The 16,563-nt window shown below is 37.4% G+C and overlaps 1 protein-coding gene across 16 annotated transcripts in view; it reads left to right on the top strand.

Annotated features, from left to right (window-relative positions):
• BCAS3 (BCAS3 microtubule associated cell migration factor) overlaps positions 1 to 16,563 on the top strand; it is a 363,292-nt gene that overhangs the window by 1,937 nt on the left and 344,792 nt on the right. For 15 of the 16 annotated variants that reach the window (XM_061368506.1, XM_061368578.1, XM_061368559.1 and 12 more), the window contains exons 3-6: positions 2,349 to 2,403; positions 4,281 to 4,356; positions 6,181 to 6,287; positions 15,608 to 15,689. In XM_061368506.1, the coding sequence (XP_061224490.1) occupies positions 2,349 to 2,403; positions 4,281 to 4,356; positions 6,181 to 6,287; positions 15,608 to 15,689 (320 nt within the window). Of the gene's footprint in view, positions 1 to 2,348; positions 2,404 to 4,280; positions 4,357 to 6,180; positions 6,288 to 15,607; positions 15,690 to 16,563 lie in introns of those variants that run through there. The other variant, XM_061368637.1, reaches the window with a different exon arrangement.

Raw genomic sequence — 16,563 nt, 5'->3', positions numbered from 1 at the left:
ATTAAAGTCCTTCGGTAAATGGAATTGTGGATTCTAGTTTTTATTTGTATTTTTACTTAAGAGAACAAAGCCAAGAGCAAAGGAAGAAGCTACTTCTCTCCACTCAGAGTGTATAGGAGACCATGTTTTTGCTTGGGCATCATTTATTTTTGTTGTGTTCACATGAAAATACTTTCATGGCAAAAGAGCTTAGTAGGAGAGTCCAGAAGATTTATGATCTTTTCTCTGTCTGTTTAAGGGTCTTTGTAGCAGTTTTTCTTTTGTCCTGGGGATGTTTATACTGCAAGCTGTTGCTGCAAAATGGCACCATATTGAAGTGTTCGCTGGTACCATCAGTTTCAGCAGCTGTTAGTTTGCCCTGGAGAAGGCTGTGTATTTCAACATCAAAATTCTCTTTAGTTTTACTGGGAAGCACAAGAAACCAACTGTCGTAACACAGAAAGTTGTGTTAGAGGCTTGTCTTACAGCCACGTGGTAGAGCAAGCTTTTATTTTTACTGTTGCAGAACTCCTTATCAAAGGCATTTCTGTTTGTAATGATACTGGAAAACCACTGTAAGAATGAAATTACCTGTTCTTTTGGTTTGCTAAATATGGTGGCTTGTGTTTGAGGTACATCTTTTTACCTCAGAAATTTCAGTCTTTCTGACGAGAGCTTCTGTATGTGGATCAGCATTCTGCTGCTGATCTTAAGCTCCTAGATTCTTACTAAGGGAAGATGCACTTTTTAAAGTAGGTTTTATTGTTATTTTGGTCATTTTGAAGCACTTTAAATATACTTTCCTGGAAGTTTCTCAACTTTAGGAGAGATAGAGTGTACATACACTGAATAAAACATTTCCTGAACATCAGCTTGGTTTCAAGGTGTACTTGGGGGGAGCAAAAAAAAAGGTAGTTCCTGAGGTGAAGGATGATGACAGTGTGACTCTTGCTGGTAGGCATTTGCATGAGAACTTCAAATGCTGTTTAATACCATACCTGTAGACAAGTGTTACTCCTGGGTAATAAAGGGCTCTCAAGGTGTACAAAGACAGTGTTGGTGACCTACATAAATCAAAGAAGAATCAGCACTAGAAACCACAGCTCATGTATAAGGCCTCAGTGTAAAGCAGTAAAACACGCTTTGGTGTTAATGTACAGTTTGAAGAAAATTTTCTACTTTATCCTTGGATTTTTGAACAAAATTGAGTTTTGTCGTGAGTTAGACTAAGCTTTCTAAAATATAAAACTTTGTTTTAGAAGAGTCAACCAGTTTACCTGATCCAGCTGTTGCAGCTTTTGACTTGAAATATTTCCTCTATTGCTGTGTATAGGACAGAATACTTCATTCTCAAATACTAAACACCAATTTTTATTAAAAGGATATTGCACAGCACAGTGTCAGAGAGCATGAAGAAATGATACGTACCTTTGGACATCAAGACTTGAGATTTCCTGGTTTATGTTTTTAATTTGTTGCTATGACAAATCTTGTGTTAGCACAGAAAAAAAATACTACCAATAGGAAACATCAATTTTGGGGCTGCCACAGCTTTTGCCTAAAGAGTTTGGGTTTTTAAATTGTCTCAGATTTGATGAAGATAGTTCTTGTTGTAAGCATGTTTCAGTATTGCTCGCCACCGAAAGCACAAACTTGTTGCATGGTTTCGACACTGTCTGATAGAGTCAGCCCAGGTTGTACATTGCTCAGCAGTTACACAAGAGACTGACCACTCATGTAGGGATAAGCTTATAAAAGCATTAGTTTAAATCTATCACAACAAATGTATCTTGCACTAGATGCTCTTCTAAATCATTGCTGCTAATGAACTTCCAAGAATAAGCTTCCCAAGCTATAAAATCTTATCTGAAAATCCCTCTCCTTACTATTCTTAGTTAGGATTTTGCTCCATCTCCTGTCCCCAGGTGGTACCATTTACTTCAGCATCATACATAATGCATCTGAGGTCTTAAAGTTTACTTGCCCCAAAAGGAGAACTTCAACCCTTAGCGTAAGGCTTCATCTTCATGTTGTAATAGCCAAATCAAGTGGAAAAATAAGGAAGAATAATTTCCAAATGCCTGCTGTACTTCAGTCAGTCACTCTGGTGTGGAGAGCATGGTTTCTTTCTTGCTTCTTGTGTTTTATACATTCCCCCCAAGCAGTTATTTCATAAGCAGGTGTCGTTTATCTTTTTACATACCTTCAGGACCTATTTATCAGAGTGTTTGGCAGTATGTGAAGTAACTGTATTGCATGCTTTTTCCTTTGCTCTAATGATTATCCGTGTTTTCTCTGCTGACACGTCTTATGTAATCATGACCACTTTTAATTTCAGTGGTAGTTGAAATTCTCTTTCTCTTTTCAAGGGAACAGTCGTACATGGAAAGTGTTGTTACGTTTCTTCAAGATGTTGTGCCTCAGGTACGTGAAGGTCTTTCAGACTGGTTTTTTTTTTTTTGTGTACAAAGCAGTTGAAGTGTGTGTCAGGGGGACCAGAATATTGAAAACCCAAAGCCAGATTTTATAGTGTTTTTGAACGTGGATCTTGAGACCAGTTTTTGAAAGTATTGACTATCTGAAGATTGGACTTACTGGTTTCCTCTGGTGGGTGATAATTAACATGAAAATCTTAGCTACATAGAAGTTAAAGAATTGCACTGTAAATAGCAGGAAGAAGATTGCAGACTTCTCCTGTGGAAGTTTTGGTGATACAGTAGCTGGTGAGGGAGATACTGGACGTAATACTCTACTCTGCCTCTTGCAAGTATGTTTTCTTCTGGGTTGTAGTTGGAAACTTATGTATGGCTGGGTTGGTGTTGGAAAAACTTGGTAGGCACCCTGTGTAACCCCAGTTTCCTTTGCCTCCTTTACTCCCTCTTTTTTTGAGTTGTCTTATCTTGCCTCAGAATGTGCTGGCTTCTGTGGAAACCGTGAAGCTCTGCTGATCCCATCATTCCCCAGTGCGATGAGTCCTAATCAGGAGCCCTCACTCTGCTTTGTTCCATTTAATTTAGTTTTAATTTTTGGGCTCTTCTCCAGAGAATAACACTGATGCTCTGGGTCATAGTTTTCACAGGTGGCAGCAGCATGAAACTGGACTAGTCCTTTCTTATTGTCCATGGGCCTCTTGGTAGCAGAGAGAAACTAGTTTTGTTTTGTTACTCTTTGGGAAAGCTATAGTCTGTAGTGGAGGAGTGCTGCAGCCAATTGTAGCTTCAGGAAACTGTCTTGGTTCTTGGCTCATTATGGATTTCCTCAATAGTAATATAAAAGAAATTCCCCTCACTGATGCACGTTTGTGAAATGCATTTTGGACTCATGGTCAAAATTAAAAATAGTCAAAACTTTTGTTTAAAAGTTTGCTGTGTTCCACACATGCCCCTGTTTTTTCCCGTCTGTAGTTACAAGATGCAGTCTGTGTTTTATTTTACAAATCAGTTTGCCTGGGAAGCATGGAATGTGATTTGTTTTGAAAAGTAATACCCACACGTACTTTTTAATTTGTATTTTTAGTTCATGTTATTGCCTTTCTGGCATGTATAAAGTTATTATACAAGTTCTTTTCATATTTAATCCAAAATAGTGCCCAGTATTTTGTTATAATTAATTTGGAAACAGTGGTATTTCTACTGTAGCTCACGTTCTTACTACCACAGCTTCTCCTGAGAACTGTAAAACCTGCAATTTAGAAACATTTCAAGTCTCCTTCAAAGTTTCTTTGTGTATGGCATCTTTTTATGGGAATCTGTACAACCCAAACTGAGACATGGATCTGTTCTACTGGAGTTACAGTTTATTCTCTTTTAAATGGCTATATTAAAGATATCACAAATATAAGTAAAACATGTCAATAAAATATAAACTGTGTAGTAAACATCTTTTTCTTTTCTCAGTCTTCCTTACAAAGCTTTTAACTGAATTAAAGAGAATTTTGAAAGTAAAAATGCCTCACATGACAACCTCTAACTACTAAAGCTAAAGGAGCCGCTGTGTTTTGGCTTGACTAAATTGCTGTAACTTGCATGGCATTTCTAACCTGCTCCAGAAGACTTATTGTTACATATGTCTTGTCATGTCCACATTAGTAAGTGATGTTACGCTTGTTGAGTTATATTTAGTATGGTTTTATGTTGATCATAGAACCATTCAGCTTTGAAGCAAAACCTCCCAGGAATACTGGTGGCAATAAGTTACATGTATCTCTTTTTCTTTTTTGATTTAGATTCTCTCTATGGTCTACAGAGGGAGAAAAAAAGATACTAAACTTTCTTATTTCAACCCTTTTGGTGTTTGTCCAGGCCTACAGTGGAACCCCACCAGCAGAAGAAAAGGAGAAGATAATTTGGGTCAGATTTGAAAATGCAGATTTAAATGGTATGGCTTCATTTTCCCTCAGTTATATTTGTGGTATTTGGGTCTATGTACAATAATTTCAGTCAGCTTTATCAATAAGCTTTGTTGACTCAAAACTAAGTGTTCAATTTCACTGTTCTAGATAGACTGAATTCTCAGTGAATAGCTGCACTTTTGTTCATTATCAACCAAATAGAACATACAGATCTTCTGGTTTCCTTAACTCAGATTAACTTGTGCTTATGAAGAGGGGTAAATTACAAAAAAATCAATTTCAGTCTAAGAAAGCATAGAACTGAATTTATTTAATCTACCAGTTAATTTAAAAGACATGTTATCTGACTGTGAAACCAGTCCAGGTCCCAGATACATTTTCAGTGGTGTGATTTTAGAGTAACCAAGAAAGGAAGAGCAGTTGAGTAAAGGGAGCAGCAGATTCCATGACATAGAATCTAAAATATTCTTAACATGTAACTTGTTTATCACTTCCAGTGTATCTTAATGAATCATCAGCAAAGACTTTGTGCAGAAAACAGGTCTGCAACCTTTTTAAGAGAAAATGGTGATTGCTACAAGCTGCTGCTGAGAGTATCAAGTAGATCCCTACTTAAGATGGGAGCTGTTTTACCTGTCTGTCCCAGTTAGCTTGTTCTGAATAAGGGAGTTAGGGACTGAATGAGAGGTGGTGAATGCTTCTATCAGGTAATCGCTTCTTGAATTAACTGCTGAACTATGGGACCTGCCTTCTGGAGAATGCTGGATTTAAGTCTTCCAGCAAATTGCTGTTTCTTATCTACCATCTTATTTTCCTGTCTAGAGCTCTATGGGAAAGGCTCATTCTGGTCTCAGAGGAAGTAGTAGCACCATAGCTAGAGCTGTGGTGGGGAATTTTCAACCTTTCCAAGAGGTTATTAGGGAAGGTCACATGTTTTCTGGCAGTTGAAATGGCACAGAGGCAGGCAGTTCATCAATTCATGGTTATTAGAACTAGAAAAGACCTGTCAACCTGTTCATGGCATTATGTCCAGCTTTGGGCTCGTTAAGGTTTGTTTGTGGGTTTGTTTTCCTCATATGCTTGGTTTTTAAAAAGATCTCAGGCATTCCCTCTTCAGGTTTTTGCTAGAGTATAACAAAAACTCTTCAGAATATTTTTCAGAATCCTTCATATTCTGTTTACTTTTTATGCAGCCTAATCTGTTTGGGCCTGAATATATCCTCATTCACCATCCTAAATACTTCCTCTCTTTCTTTGATGCTCATGTGCTTGCAGTGAGCTTCTGTTCATTCTGTCATGGTTGAAAATGTATGTTTAGAGAGTTTTACTCAGGAAAAGCTTAATATTTGTGATTGTGATGATTATGGCCTTTAGCATGCTTCTTCCTGGGGATTTTCTTCTTTTGTTAAGGTAGTAAAGATTAATTATAGAGTATCTAGAAGTAGTTTTGCCCAGTCTGTGAGTTTCTAATTTCTGTATTTGTTCATGTTCATTTTGTTGGTCATTTGCAAATTGTGCTCTATTTGAAAAGTTTGCCATTAGTCATTTGATAAGGAATTACAGAAGGTTTTGGGGTATTTAGAGACAACCCATAACGTCATGCAGAATATTTTTCTCCATTTAAAATTGTAATGCTTTGTAACCTCTTTGTGAAACTTTAACAAATGTTGTGTTTGCCTAAAAGAATATACTTCAGTGTTGTTTCTGCATACTATTTGAAACCATCTTGCTTGCTTTTACTTAATGACACCAGGAACATGCATTGAGAAAACATCATCTAGTATAACTGGCATCAGCCATAGTTGATTCTAACCTACTAATAATGGCTTTGATACTTATACTCAATTTAGATATATCAAGGAATATGGAGTTCCATGAAGTACACAGCACAGGGAATGAACCACCGTTACTGCTGATGATTGGATACAGTGATGGAATGCAAGTCTGGAGCATACCTGTAAGTACAGAGTTCTGTGCCAGAGGCTTTTTTGTTTGTGATGTTCTGTTACTTTAATATTTTACTTCTAATTTTTCCTATCAAAGTAGAAAGATCCAACATTTACCATTGGTGTCATATGGTTTGCTTGCAATATGCTTATCTTAAGATTAATACTGAGCATGGATCAAACACTTGAATTCACTTAGCTTCAGATTTGAGGGCTTCCTACAAATTATTTCTGTTCAGTGAATTTTCAGAGTCTAAATGGGAGTAGTTCTTGACATTGTGGAATAGTTTGTATCCCAGAAAGAACAGAAGTCGTTTTAAACTACAGAAAGGAGGAAGGGTGGAGAAGTATGAAAAGAATTTGTTTGTCCCTTTAACGCAAGCGTGACAGTATTAATAGTATTTTACCATCACATGTTTGTCATGTACATGATTTGCAATTTTAATTTTACTGAAGTCTGTGTGTGCATATGGGTTCGATTTCATGCTGTCATACACAGAACCTGCAGTTGGTGTTTCAGAGTGGTTTATGAGCACATGGTCTTAATTTGGGGGATTTCCCCCAAATTTCTCCAAACTACAGAGTAAAGTTGAACACAGTAGGTTATAAAATTCTAAAAAAAAAAAAAATTAAAAATTGCTTATAACACCTTGTCCTTCAAAATGATGCAGAGGATGAAGCTCTTCCCATTTATGGAATACTTTGGGAAAGTAAGAAATGTGAATATTTTTTATAACTCTTTGGCTAGCTATGTACGATGTGTTTATATACCAGTAGCTCAGTGTAATAGAAAATAATGTGAACTTGTACATCAAAAGTTAAATTGAGTTTTACTGAGTGTGGAGAACTGGTTTTTCCCCTCTTGATTGCATGTTGTTAGCTGGAAATGAGGAATAAGAAACAAGCTGTTGAGCTTTTGCATTTGAAATTGAGTGAGTATTTAGTAACTTCGTACTAAAATTTAGGAGCTTTAACGAAAATTTAGGACCATTTTAACGAGAATATAGGAAACTTTATCTGATTGTATGTCCTGAGAAACTATATCTAATTGTAACTTTGGTGGCTTTAGTTTTACTGAAGCAAGCATATCTTTGGATCATTTATTTCCTTAGAGCAGAAGCGTGTATGAGGCAGCAAAGCTCACTTGTTCACTCATCTTTTTCTTGTTAAATCGGCCTTTACCCTGGGCTTTGAATGACACGGAATACTAAGCGTGGATTTCCAGTATGTGATTAGTTTTGCACACTGTTTTGAAGGCTGCTCAGTTTTGTGCGAGTGTACAAATGGGATTCAAGTGGTTCAGGAAGGCTTTGCTTTGTTCGTGGACTTGTATTACAGAAAACAAACATTAGGTGTCACTAAGACACTGAGCTAAGAGAGGCGATACAACTGCAGCAGTACCAACAGTTACAGGCCAAATTGATCCATTAGTTAAGATACTGTGAGGAGTCACCTTAAGCTAAAGAATTTTTGTAAAACAGCTTACTTTATCCTGCTGAAATGTTCTTATCCAATTGAATGTGTGTTTTCTGAAGAACGTATGGAAGTGCATTGTGCTGACATGGGGCTTGTCCTGGCCATGCTGTGATAAGAGCAGCTTTGTGTCTAGATAGTTGTTTTTTTTTTCCTCTGTGTGTATGTAACATGCCCTTGCTCTGTGGTTAGGTGAGAGTTGTGTGTGTCCCTTTTAAGTAACTTTCTGTGTCCAAATGAAACAGTGTCTCTGTCAGAGCTATCTGTATCAATGCCCTTGAGAAACGCTGTGTCAGATGGGATCTTACATGTATAAAGAAAGCAAGAATAAAAGAGAGCTTCAGTTCTTTGGTACATGAACAGATTACCTCGGTGTAACCTGTTCTGCATTAACTGCATTTAAGCTTGTACTCCATGGTACAGTGCAGCAAGCATGAAATTATTTGGTGGAGATGACTAACAAACAATGAATTAAACTACTTTGTTTTTCCTAGCTTATGTGTGCTTACAGATACTTTGAGCCAGGTAGTACAAGGTAGCTTATACGTGTTCCTAGAGGAAAGGACCTCTTTGGGTTTGTAGGAGGGCTTTTTTCTTTTTCTTTATTTTTCTTTCCTTCCTGTATTTGAATTAGCCACAAGTTAAGGCACAGAATCCTTGATGTTACGTCCTTTTTCAGTAGGACAGTACAGCTAGGTTGTCTTTTTTTAACCCTCAGTGCATTTCACTTTGCCATAATTCCCAACTTGTGACAGTATTGAATACTTGAAGAAAAATAAGACATGAAATAGCAAGGCACTTTCTCTTAGTGTGCTTCATTTTTTTTTTTGCAGAGGTATTTTTAATAATAGGGGGGGAAGTCGAGTGAAATGATAAAAAATGCCAAATGTGGGGATGTTTTACCATCCATCTTAAAAATGTCTGCTGTAGAGATACTACATCACATTTTCAGCCTTTCATTTGTATATTCTGCAAAATTCTGAGGCCACATCCAGAGAGGTACAGCTTTAATCTGTCAAGTTATATGTGTTAGTATAATTTAAGTGTTGGGATGGCTCCTTTGTTAGTAAGATGATCCTGCAGAGTTTCTCAGAATCGTCTTTAACATCAATTTGAAGGATCTTTTCAGAGCGGGATTTAAATATCCAAAAACTTGGGGGGGGAACATAACTTGGTTTGGGATTATTTTTTTTCATGTTGTTGTTTTTCTGTCTCTCTTTTTTTTTTTTTTTCCTGACTTAGTCTGAATAAAATAAAACCTGGCAATTATGTGACTGACTTAATTTTTTGGAGTTTATTTGGCAACACTTTTTTGTGTCCTTTGGTATTACACAAACCGTTCTTCTTGATCTTGTTGCATATTAAGCTTGTAATTAAGCACCATTATTTCAGTTAAGACTAAAAAAAAACCCACATCTCTCTAGGTTAAAAACTTTTTAATCTGAAAAAGCAACAATTTGACATTTATGTGAAAACCCACTCAATAAGGTTATTATCTCTAGCATTGTGCTTTTTATTCATACAATTGAACCTCTATTCAGCACTTAATAAAGTAATGCATTGCAGGCAGTCCAGTTTGTGTCTGAGTGATTATGAAGTGTTTATGACAGCTTCTAAGCTGACACTCTCCGTAATGGTGTTACATTGACTTCTAAACACCTTTGCAGTCTGCCTCCAGGAGTGTGTGTCTCTTTGCAGTCTGAGTGGTTTCACATTAACATCTCCTTGGAGTAAGATCTTTGACTACAGAAGTGTTACTTGCAAATGGAAGATACCGTTAGGGCTGCTTCAAAGGACTGGAATAATGTTTGGACTGCTGGGTGCTGGGGTTTTGAAGTGCAGCGTCTAAATCTGTATTGCATAAGAAGCGGAAGGTGTCCATCCAAATGACTTTTCTTTGATCTTTGTTTTGAAATGGGGGTGGGAAAGTTGGAAGTGTTCTTAAAATATGCCTCGCTAAGTGGGGAGAAAGCTGGGAATATACAAAAGTATGGCTGGAAGTTCCTATTTGATAATTGTGCAGTGTAGTTCTGTGTTTTATTTGGAATTTGTTTTTCCCTTGCTCCCAGTTTCATGTTTCAAATACAATTGGAACTGGTTTCTGCCTAATGTGGTTTCCAAGTATCTGTTCTAGATGTTCCTGTTGAGGGAAATGCATGTTGGCTGGTTTTGTGGCAGATAATTTTTTGTTTCATTGTACACTGGAAGTTTCAGAAGTAGAAAAATCATCGTAATTTAATGTTTTGTATTACAATTAAAAAAGAACGATCAAGTTTGCATTGAATAAAGTAGGAACTACCAAAGGGAACTTTTAATAACAAGCACAGATGTCTACTTAGCACAGAAATACTTAAAGGCTGAGGTAAAATGAAACTGCCACAGACTGATGGGATGCGTCAGCCCATATGGAAGGTAGCTTCCTTGTGGAGGCCTCTGTAATGCAGAGGACTCAATGGGCAAGGATGGCATCACACACTGCTATTTCTCCACTGCCAGACCGTAAGTTTCTTTAAATGCTGCTGTCAGTAATACTTCTTAAGTTGTTAAAACTGCAGTTGTACAGCAGATGGTGTGTGTATGTGGATGTATAGATGGATGTATATGGTAAGACAGACATGCCAGTTCCATTTTGTTTTCTCAACTATTCATCAAAAGCCCTGTCTGCTGGGGTTTTTCGGTGTGGTTGTCTTTGTAGTTCTTTCTCCTTTGTCATTCTTTTTATTTTAGTTCTGGGAAAAGGACTACTCAGTTACACACAGTAAGCTGCAATCCAGACCTCTTCCTGATGGAGGATACCACTGTCAATGCTTGTATTAGCCACTTGGAAGAACATAGTAATGACCTAACCTAGTAACTGAAAAATTCCTATGGGCTTTACAAGACATCCATGCAAATAATTTTCTGAGGCTTCGGGTTTTTCACATGGAAGATGCTGGTGCTGTGTAAGAAATGTGCAGGTTTTACACTCATTAAGTGGCTGCAGATCTGTTGGAAGCTTGTTTATTTATTAATTTAATTTTACTCATATCATACCGTACACCAGTTGCAAAAAAAGCATGTGCCACACTCTGCAACAGGCTGTGGTGAGATGTGTCAGAAGAGTCCAAACAGCATTTCATGTAGCTCTCCTTGGATGGGGTCTAAGCTAAGATGAAGACTCATGAAGGGTGTTAGTACCTGTATTCTACCTCCTTCCAGCATTCTCTGTGTCGTTCTTGTCTTTGTGTAGAAGTGATTAAAACCAATGCAGAACTGTCCCCCAGATCAGAATTTTATAGGGAGCCTGCAGCCTGGTCATGCTAAAACTCCTCTAAATGTACGGCAGAGTGAGAATGTTGAGGTAACCGTAACCAAAATCATTTCTAAGCTGTCAGTGATTGTTAAATTCACTTAGCGTTGTCATAATTTTAAGTGCTAGGTGCAGTTTCATACTTAATTCAGTCACTAGAGTGGACTGGAACATTCTTTTAGCATTTATATTCTTATAATCTCTAGACAATTAGAGCTGGTTTTTAATGAAAAAGCAGACGGTGAGAATTTCTAAACTAAAGTGATAAAATTTGGCCCTTTACTTACAGCCCTTCCTTCTTTTCTTAGTAGCAAGAGATTAGTAGTAGTCTTTAACCCAATACAATTATATCACACAGTACTTTGTGGCAAGATCTGTCAGTTGCTTATTATCATAACATCATATCATGGTATCTATATCATATTTAAAACATAAGTCAGGATATTATGACAACCTGCCTCCTGATACCTTCCCAGTGCTCTGTGACTGCTTTCTAATATAAAAGCAGTTTCCATTCATACAGCTGCATGGGAGTTCAAGCATTGAGTTTTGAGCTCAATTTTGCTTCAGTTTGGTGTATGTTTGAGTTCTGTCTTTTTTTATTCCCCCATGTGAAAACCATTTTCTATGGTTGGAAACTATTAGTTATCCTTAGTGTGAACAAAACTGCCTTTGTTCGTTATTTTTTGTGGGTGCAAACTGGTATGCTCCAAACAATAAAGCTCTGTCATCAAAAATTAACCAGCGCTCCAGATTTCTGCTCTGTCATATTTTAAGCAGTAGCTCAAGTCATCTAAGTGGAGGAGAGAGCTCTTCTTCATTTTCAGTCTGTCACTAGTGGAAGAGAGTGATGAAGACTTCACTGGGGGCTGGGTTTCTGAATCGGTGTGTTCTTTGCTTGCAGCCTTCCATGTAGGTCTGGGGCTTGTGGTTTGATACGAGGCACTTGGAAAGCTGAAATATTCTATCAGACCAGCTTGGAGCCGTCATTTTGGATTCACTCTTTCATAGAACGAGTACCTGAAGCTGCTTTTATAGCTTAATATTCAATTCTTGAAACCTGTTTGGAAATATTCTTGGCTTTTGAAATGGGAAAGAAAAACTTCTAAGAGCTTTGAAAGCTGCCACTGGGACTTGCTACTTCCCTGGATCAAATCCAAAATGGCAGCCACAGCCTAGTTTCTTCACAGGTGCTTTTTGAAGAATTTAGAGCTCTGTTTTCAATTCATGAAGTCTATTTATATTTTGTCTATGCTTATGAGACGGTGTAGCTCACGGGACTGGTAATGGGATGTGGAGCCTTTTACTTCTACTTGCCAGCCCACATCTCACCCAAGCTGGCAGTGACAGAGTTGTTAGCCATTTAGCGGTGGGGCTGGGCTTCTCTTAAATGTAGTTCCTTGTCCCAGTTTAGTTCCTAGTGGAATAAGTGTCCCATTCACAGAAAAGATTGGCTCTCTATGTTGGCTGTCTCAGGAGTGAGATAAGGCTTGAACTGGCAGAAAGATCAGGCTATATAATCTTTCTACTCTGAAGATGGTGCTTTCAGTCAAAATTGATACGTGTGGCCTCAGCAATGGCAATAAAGTTTTATGTTGTATATTGATAAATGAAGGGCATTAGCATTAACCACAGTTAATTCAGAATTTTATAAGACTGCAAATAGCAGAAGTTTCCAGTGGTGGTAGTGTTTTAAAAAAAGTTAATTATAAGTCAAAGAAAATCTTGAACTCTGAAGCTCTAATGCATTTTTTCAGTGCCAAGCAAACCAGAGGAACAACCAAGCTGTTATTAATTCATGGCATACAACAATGCCCAATGCCTTCTATGATTTCCTGTTTCTGTTGATGGTTGGGTGGCATCTTGTATTTTCATTGCAAAATCTACCGTGGAGTTCTATCTTACGGTTAGCTCTTTTTTGTCTCCCAGGAACTAGCAGCTGCAAAGTAACTGAGCTCTGCAGATGGCTGACGTTATCTGAATCTTTTCTTGCTTATTTCTTAGTTCTAAAAAGTTTCCCCTTCCCTGGAAAAAAAAAAAGACCCTAGCGACTGAAAGGACCTCTTACACTACAGTATTGAACATTACAGTGGTCTCAAAACAAGAGCTGGCCACCTATAATCTTTGTCACCGTTAGGTCCTCTGGCTTTGGTTAGTCCATTTAATGTTTCTTTCGTACTTTCCCCCCAGTATAAAATGATAAAATAGTTACCTTTCAAATAACTAATTATAATTATTAAAAAGTAAAGCATTTTATGCATGAAAGGAGCTGGGCTGGGATTTTCATGCTACGTGCTGAGGTACCAATAAATGTCATCTGGGTTTGTAAGTTTTAGGCTTCTCTTTGAAAATGTCAACTTCAAGCTTTACCAGGTCTTGGCATCACAGCCTAAATAAATGTGCTTTCTGGAGTTCAGTATATTTAATAGCAGAAAGTGAGTTAAGAAGGTTTGAACTTCTTACTGTATCTTAGGTTTGGGACTATAACTTTATTGGAAGTAGATGGGAGTTAGAGCTGACGTGCTGGCATAGTTAAAAAGCAGAAGGCGGTGACTGAATTGGGTTGGATTATTTTATGTGAATCACTTCTTCCATACTTTTGTTATGCTAGTTCTTTTCCCTCTTGTTTTCTTTCATAGCCCTTGAGGTGTGTACACATGTGAAGCAGCATTTTCATGATTTGGGGGAAAAATTATTTAATTGCCAATAACAATAGTTCCAAAGCCTTATACTTTTATTTCTTCTTCATTTCCTCCATTCCTTTTTCATAGAGCTGGTGTGCTTTGATGGATAGAAAACATGCTGCTGCCTTAATCTTTTTTCATCTCTTTGTTTGTGTCTCTAATTTCTTTCATTTTCTGCTTAGCTGTGCTCTACTTTTTTCCAAGCTGTCTTTTCTGCATGCAGGTGTTTTTGTCCATGTGGGTTTTTTTTTTCCACACTGCACTCCAAATGCACCATCAGTTACAATCAGCAGACCTTTACTGAGTTGATTTCTGATCATCGTTCTTTTGTCTGGGATAGAATCTGGTCAGCAAGCTCTTCAGAGCAGAGGCCTCTGGCTGTCCCTGAGAGAGAATGAAAATTGTTTTGCAGAAGCTGAAGTACTCCGATGTTGTATGTTGTTCCGATGCTGCTGCTAGCTGGGAGAGGAGAATCTGCTGTGATGGGAACACCCGCCTCATAAACTAATAGCAGGGCAGACTTAGGGATTAATTCTCATATTGATTACGGTTTAAAAATGTTGTGTCTGTTAGGAATAATTCTGAGCACTTCATTAATAGTAATCTTGGTTCATACCAGCGTGGAACTGCTAGCTGTCAGCAACTCTAGAATGGCTAACAATGCTGTTTCCCTACATTTGTGTAGTTCGAATGTTATTCCACACGGAATATGGAAAATCAGTAGATTACTACATTAGGTGTTTGCTTACAGTGTACAGAAGGATGGGCTACTTCTGTAGTAAAGTGTTTTCAGAGTAATCCTGTGAAAGACTTGTGCTTCAGTGGGGTATGTTTCATTCTGCCCATGTTATCTAAAGCAGTGATAGTAAATAAGGAAGCTTAGATTAAGATTGGAAGTAAGGAAAGAGTCAGAACCACTACACTTAAGGGTTTTTTTGGTCAATGGGTAGTAGGATTTTAACATTCTGAGCGTGTTAGCTGAAGTGCAGAAAGAAATGGGAGCAACCATAAAATGAGGCTTGAAAAAGTTAACTTGCATTTAGTTTATTAATTCATAAGAACCTTATTCCAAATTTCACTCTCTTCTGATATTGTAAACTGCTTGTTTGGCAAAACTTTATGCCAACATTTTGGCTATGATCTTAGTCTCATTACATCTGTTTTAAGTTGTTACTTATTTGGAAATTATCTTCATAATGTTTGCTGTTTTCCAAGTTTGACATTCCATATCGGATCCGTTAGAGGCAGTTATGAAAATGCATTCTGACTGACCATTTACAGGAAGTCTGGAAATTCTTCTTGACTTCTGGTTTAATCTTTTCAAGGCTGCCATTAGTGACAAAGCTAATTAGTTTAACCCTCCCTGCCCCCATTTTTAAACATAAGTTTTACACCTAGTGGATAGGGAGCGTACCACTATATCAGAGTCTCTCATCTTTACCACCACCGTTTGCCACTCGTGATCATTGGTTAGTTTGCATTGCTCTTAGGATCATGTGCTATGCAGAATGAATGCTTGTGTTTCTGATTCCTTGAATTCTTGTGAATTTTACTCAGCAGTCACCTTCAAGTCTTGTTTCTTTTAAAACATGTAGTCATTAAGAGAAGACAGTGCTCGAATCACGTTCCCACAATCTGAGGCATGTGTTGTTAGAGGCAGGCATCTTTGGTGCTGTGATTGTGTTGAAATCCAAGACCTGTAATATATATTCTCATTTATAGAAATTGTGGCTGGTTGGTTAGAAAGCCAACTTACTTTGTTACCTACCTGTTGTGTAATGTCTTTCTACCTACTTTCTTACATACTAAGTATATATGTTTATATATATTTACAGGTATGTATACTTTTTTTACATTGTATGGTCACAGTGCATGTGTTTTGCAGATCAGTGGGGAAGCTCAAGAACTCTTTTCTGTCCGCCATGGTCCAGTTCGAGCTGCACGGATCTTACCAGCTCCTCAAATCAGTAAGTATAGATTTGTATGGTTTTTAATTAAATGTATCTTTTTTGTCCAAATCATTGCTATAACCTGATGTGTAGATTTTCCCATTAATTTTAAACTTGTCACTTTCATAATAGCTTTCTACAAGTATTAGTTACTTCTTTTTTCCTCCTACTCTGTAATCCAGTGCTTTCTCCTCTTTCATCTTCGCATTTTAGCTTTAATGCTGCTTCCTTTGTAATGTAGAGGATATCTAGGTGTATCTGTGCTCAGAGATCAGTCCAGAGATGTTAATGCTTCTATTTGAAAGCATTATCAATATTTTATTGCTATAAAATAACATTGAAATTATTTTGTTAATAGCAAGGTGGTGGGTGATAGCAGCAGATCTAGAAATCATTAACATCTGTTCAAATCTCCTGTTATAGTGTGTTATAAAGTCTGTTCATAATGCGATGCCCTTAAATTCTTTAGAAGGATAGTATGTCTTTGTTACGCTTTCAGGAGCTGAAACAATGCGTGTAAAACAATGCAAGAAGGAGTTGATCCAAGTTATGAAGTTTGTACAAGGAGAAAATGTCCGTTTCTGATTATTTTAATGTTTTAATTATGAAGAAAATGCAATAAAGTAGTCTGTGCATGCATCAAGTTTAGCAGTTGCACTAAGATTTGTAAGAAAGGCTGCTCTTCTGCTCCAGTAAAGGTAATGAGAGAATGGAAATTGGAGCTTGAGGTGGTTCTAGCATCTAGTTTATGTAAAACTTTTGCTTAATTCATGTAAACCTCATTCAAACAGTTTGACCTTTTTAGTGGTTGAACTTTTATCACGATCCCTTGTGTTCTGTTGGGCACCTCCTCTCTTCAGTACAGTTTTATCGAGTTCTAAGAGAAGCTGCT

Source organism: Neopsephotus bourkii, unplaced genomic scaffold (genome assembly GCF_033783945.1).
Source record: "Neopsephotus bourkii isolate Nb327-2 ecotype Australia unplaced genomic scaffold, CSIRO-AGI_Nbou_v1 NB_140, whole genome shotgun sequence".
NCBI lineage: Eukaryota > Metazoa > Chordata > Aves > Psittaciformes > Psittacidae > Neopsephotus > Neopsephotus bourkii.
Note: the sequence above shows the minus strand (reverse complement) of the source record. Positions and strands in the feature narration are given on the sequence as shown.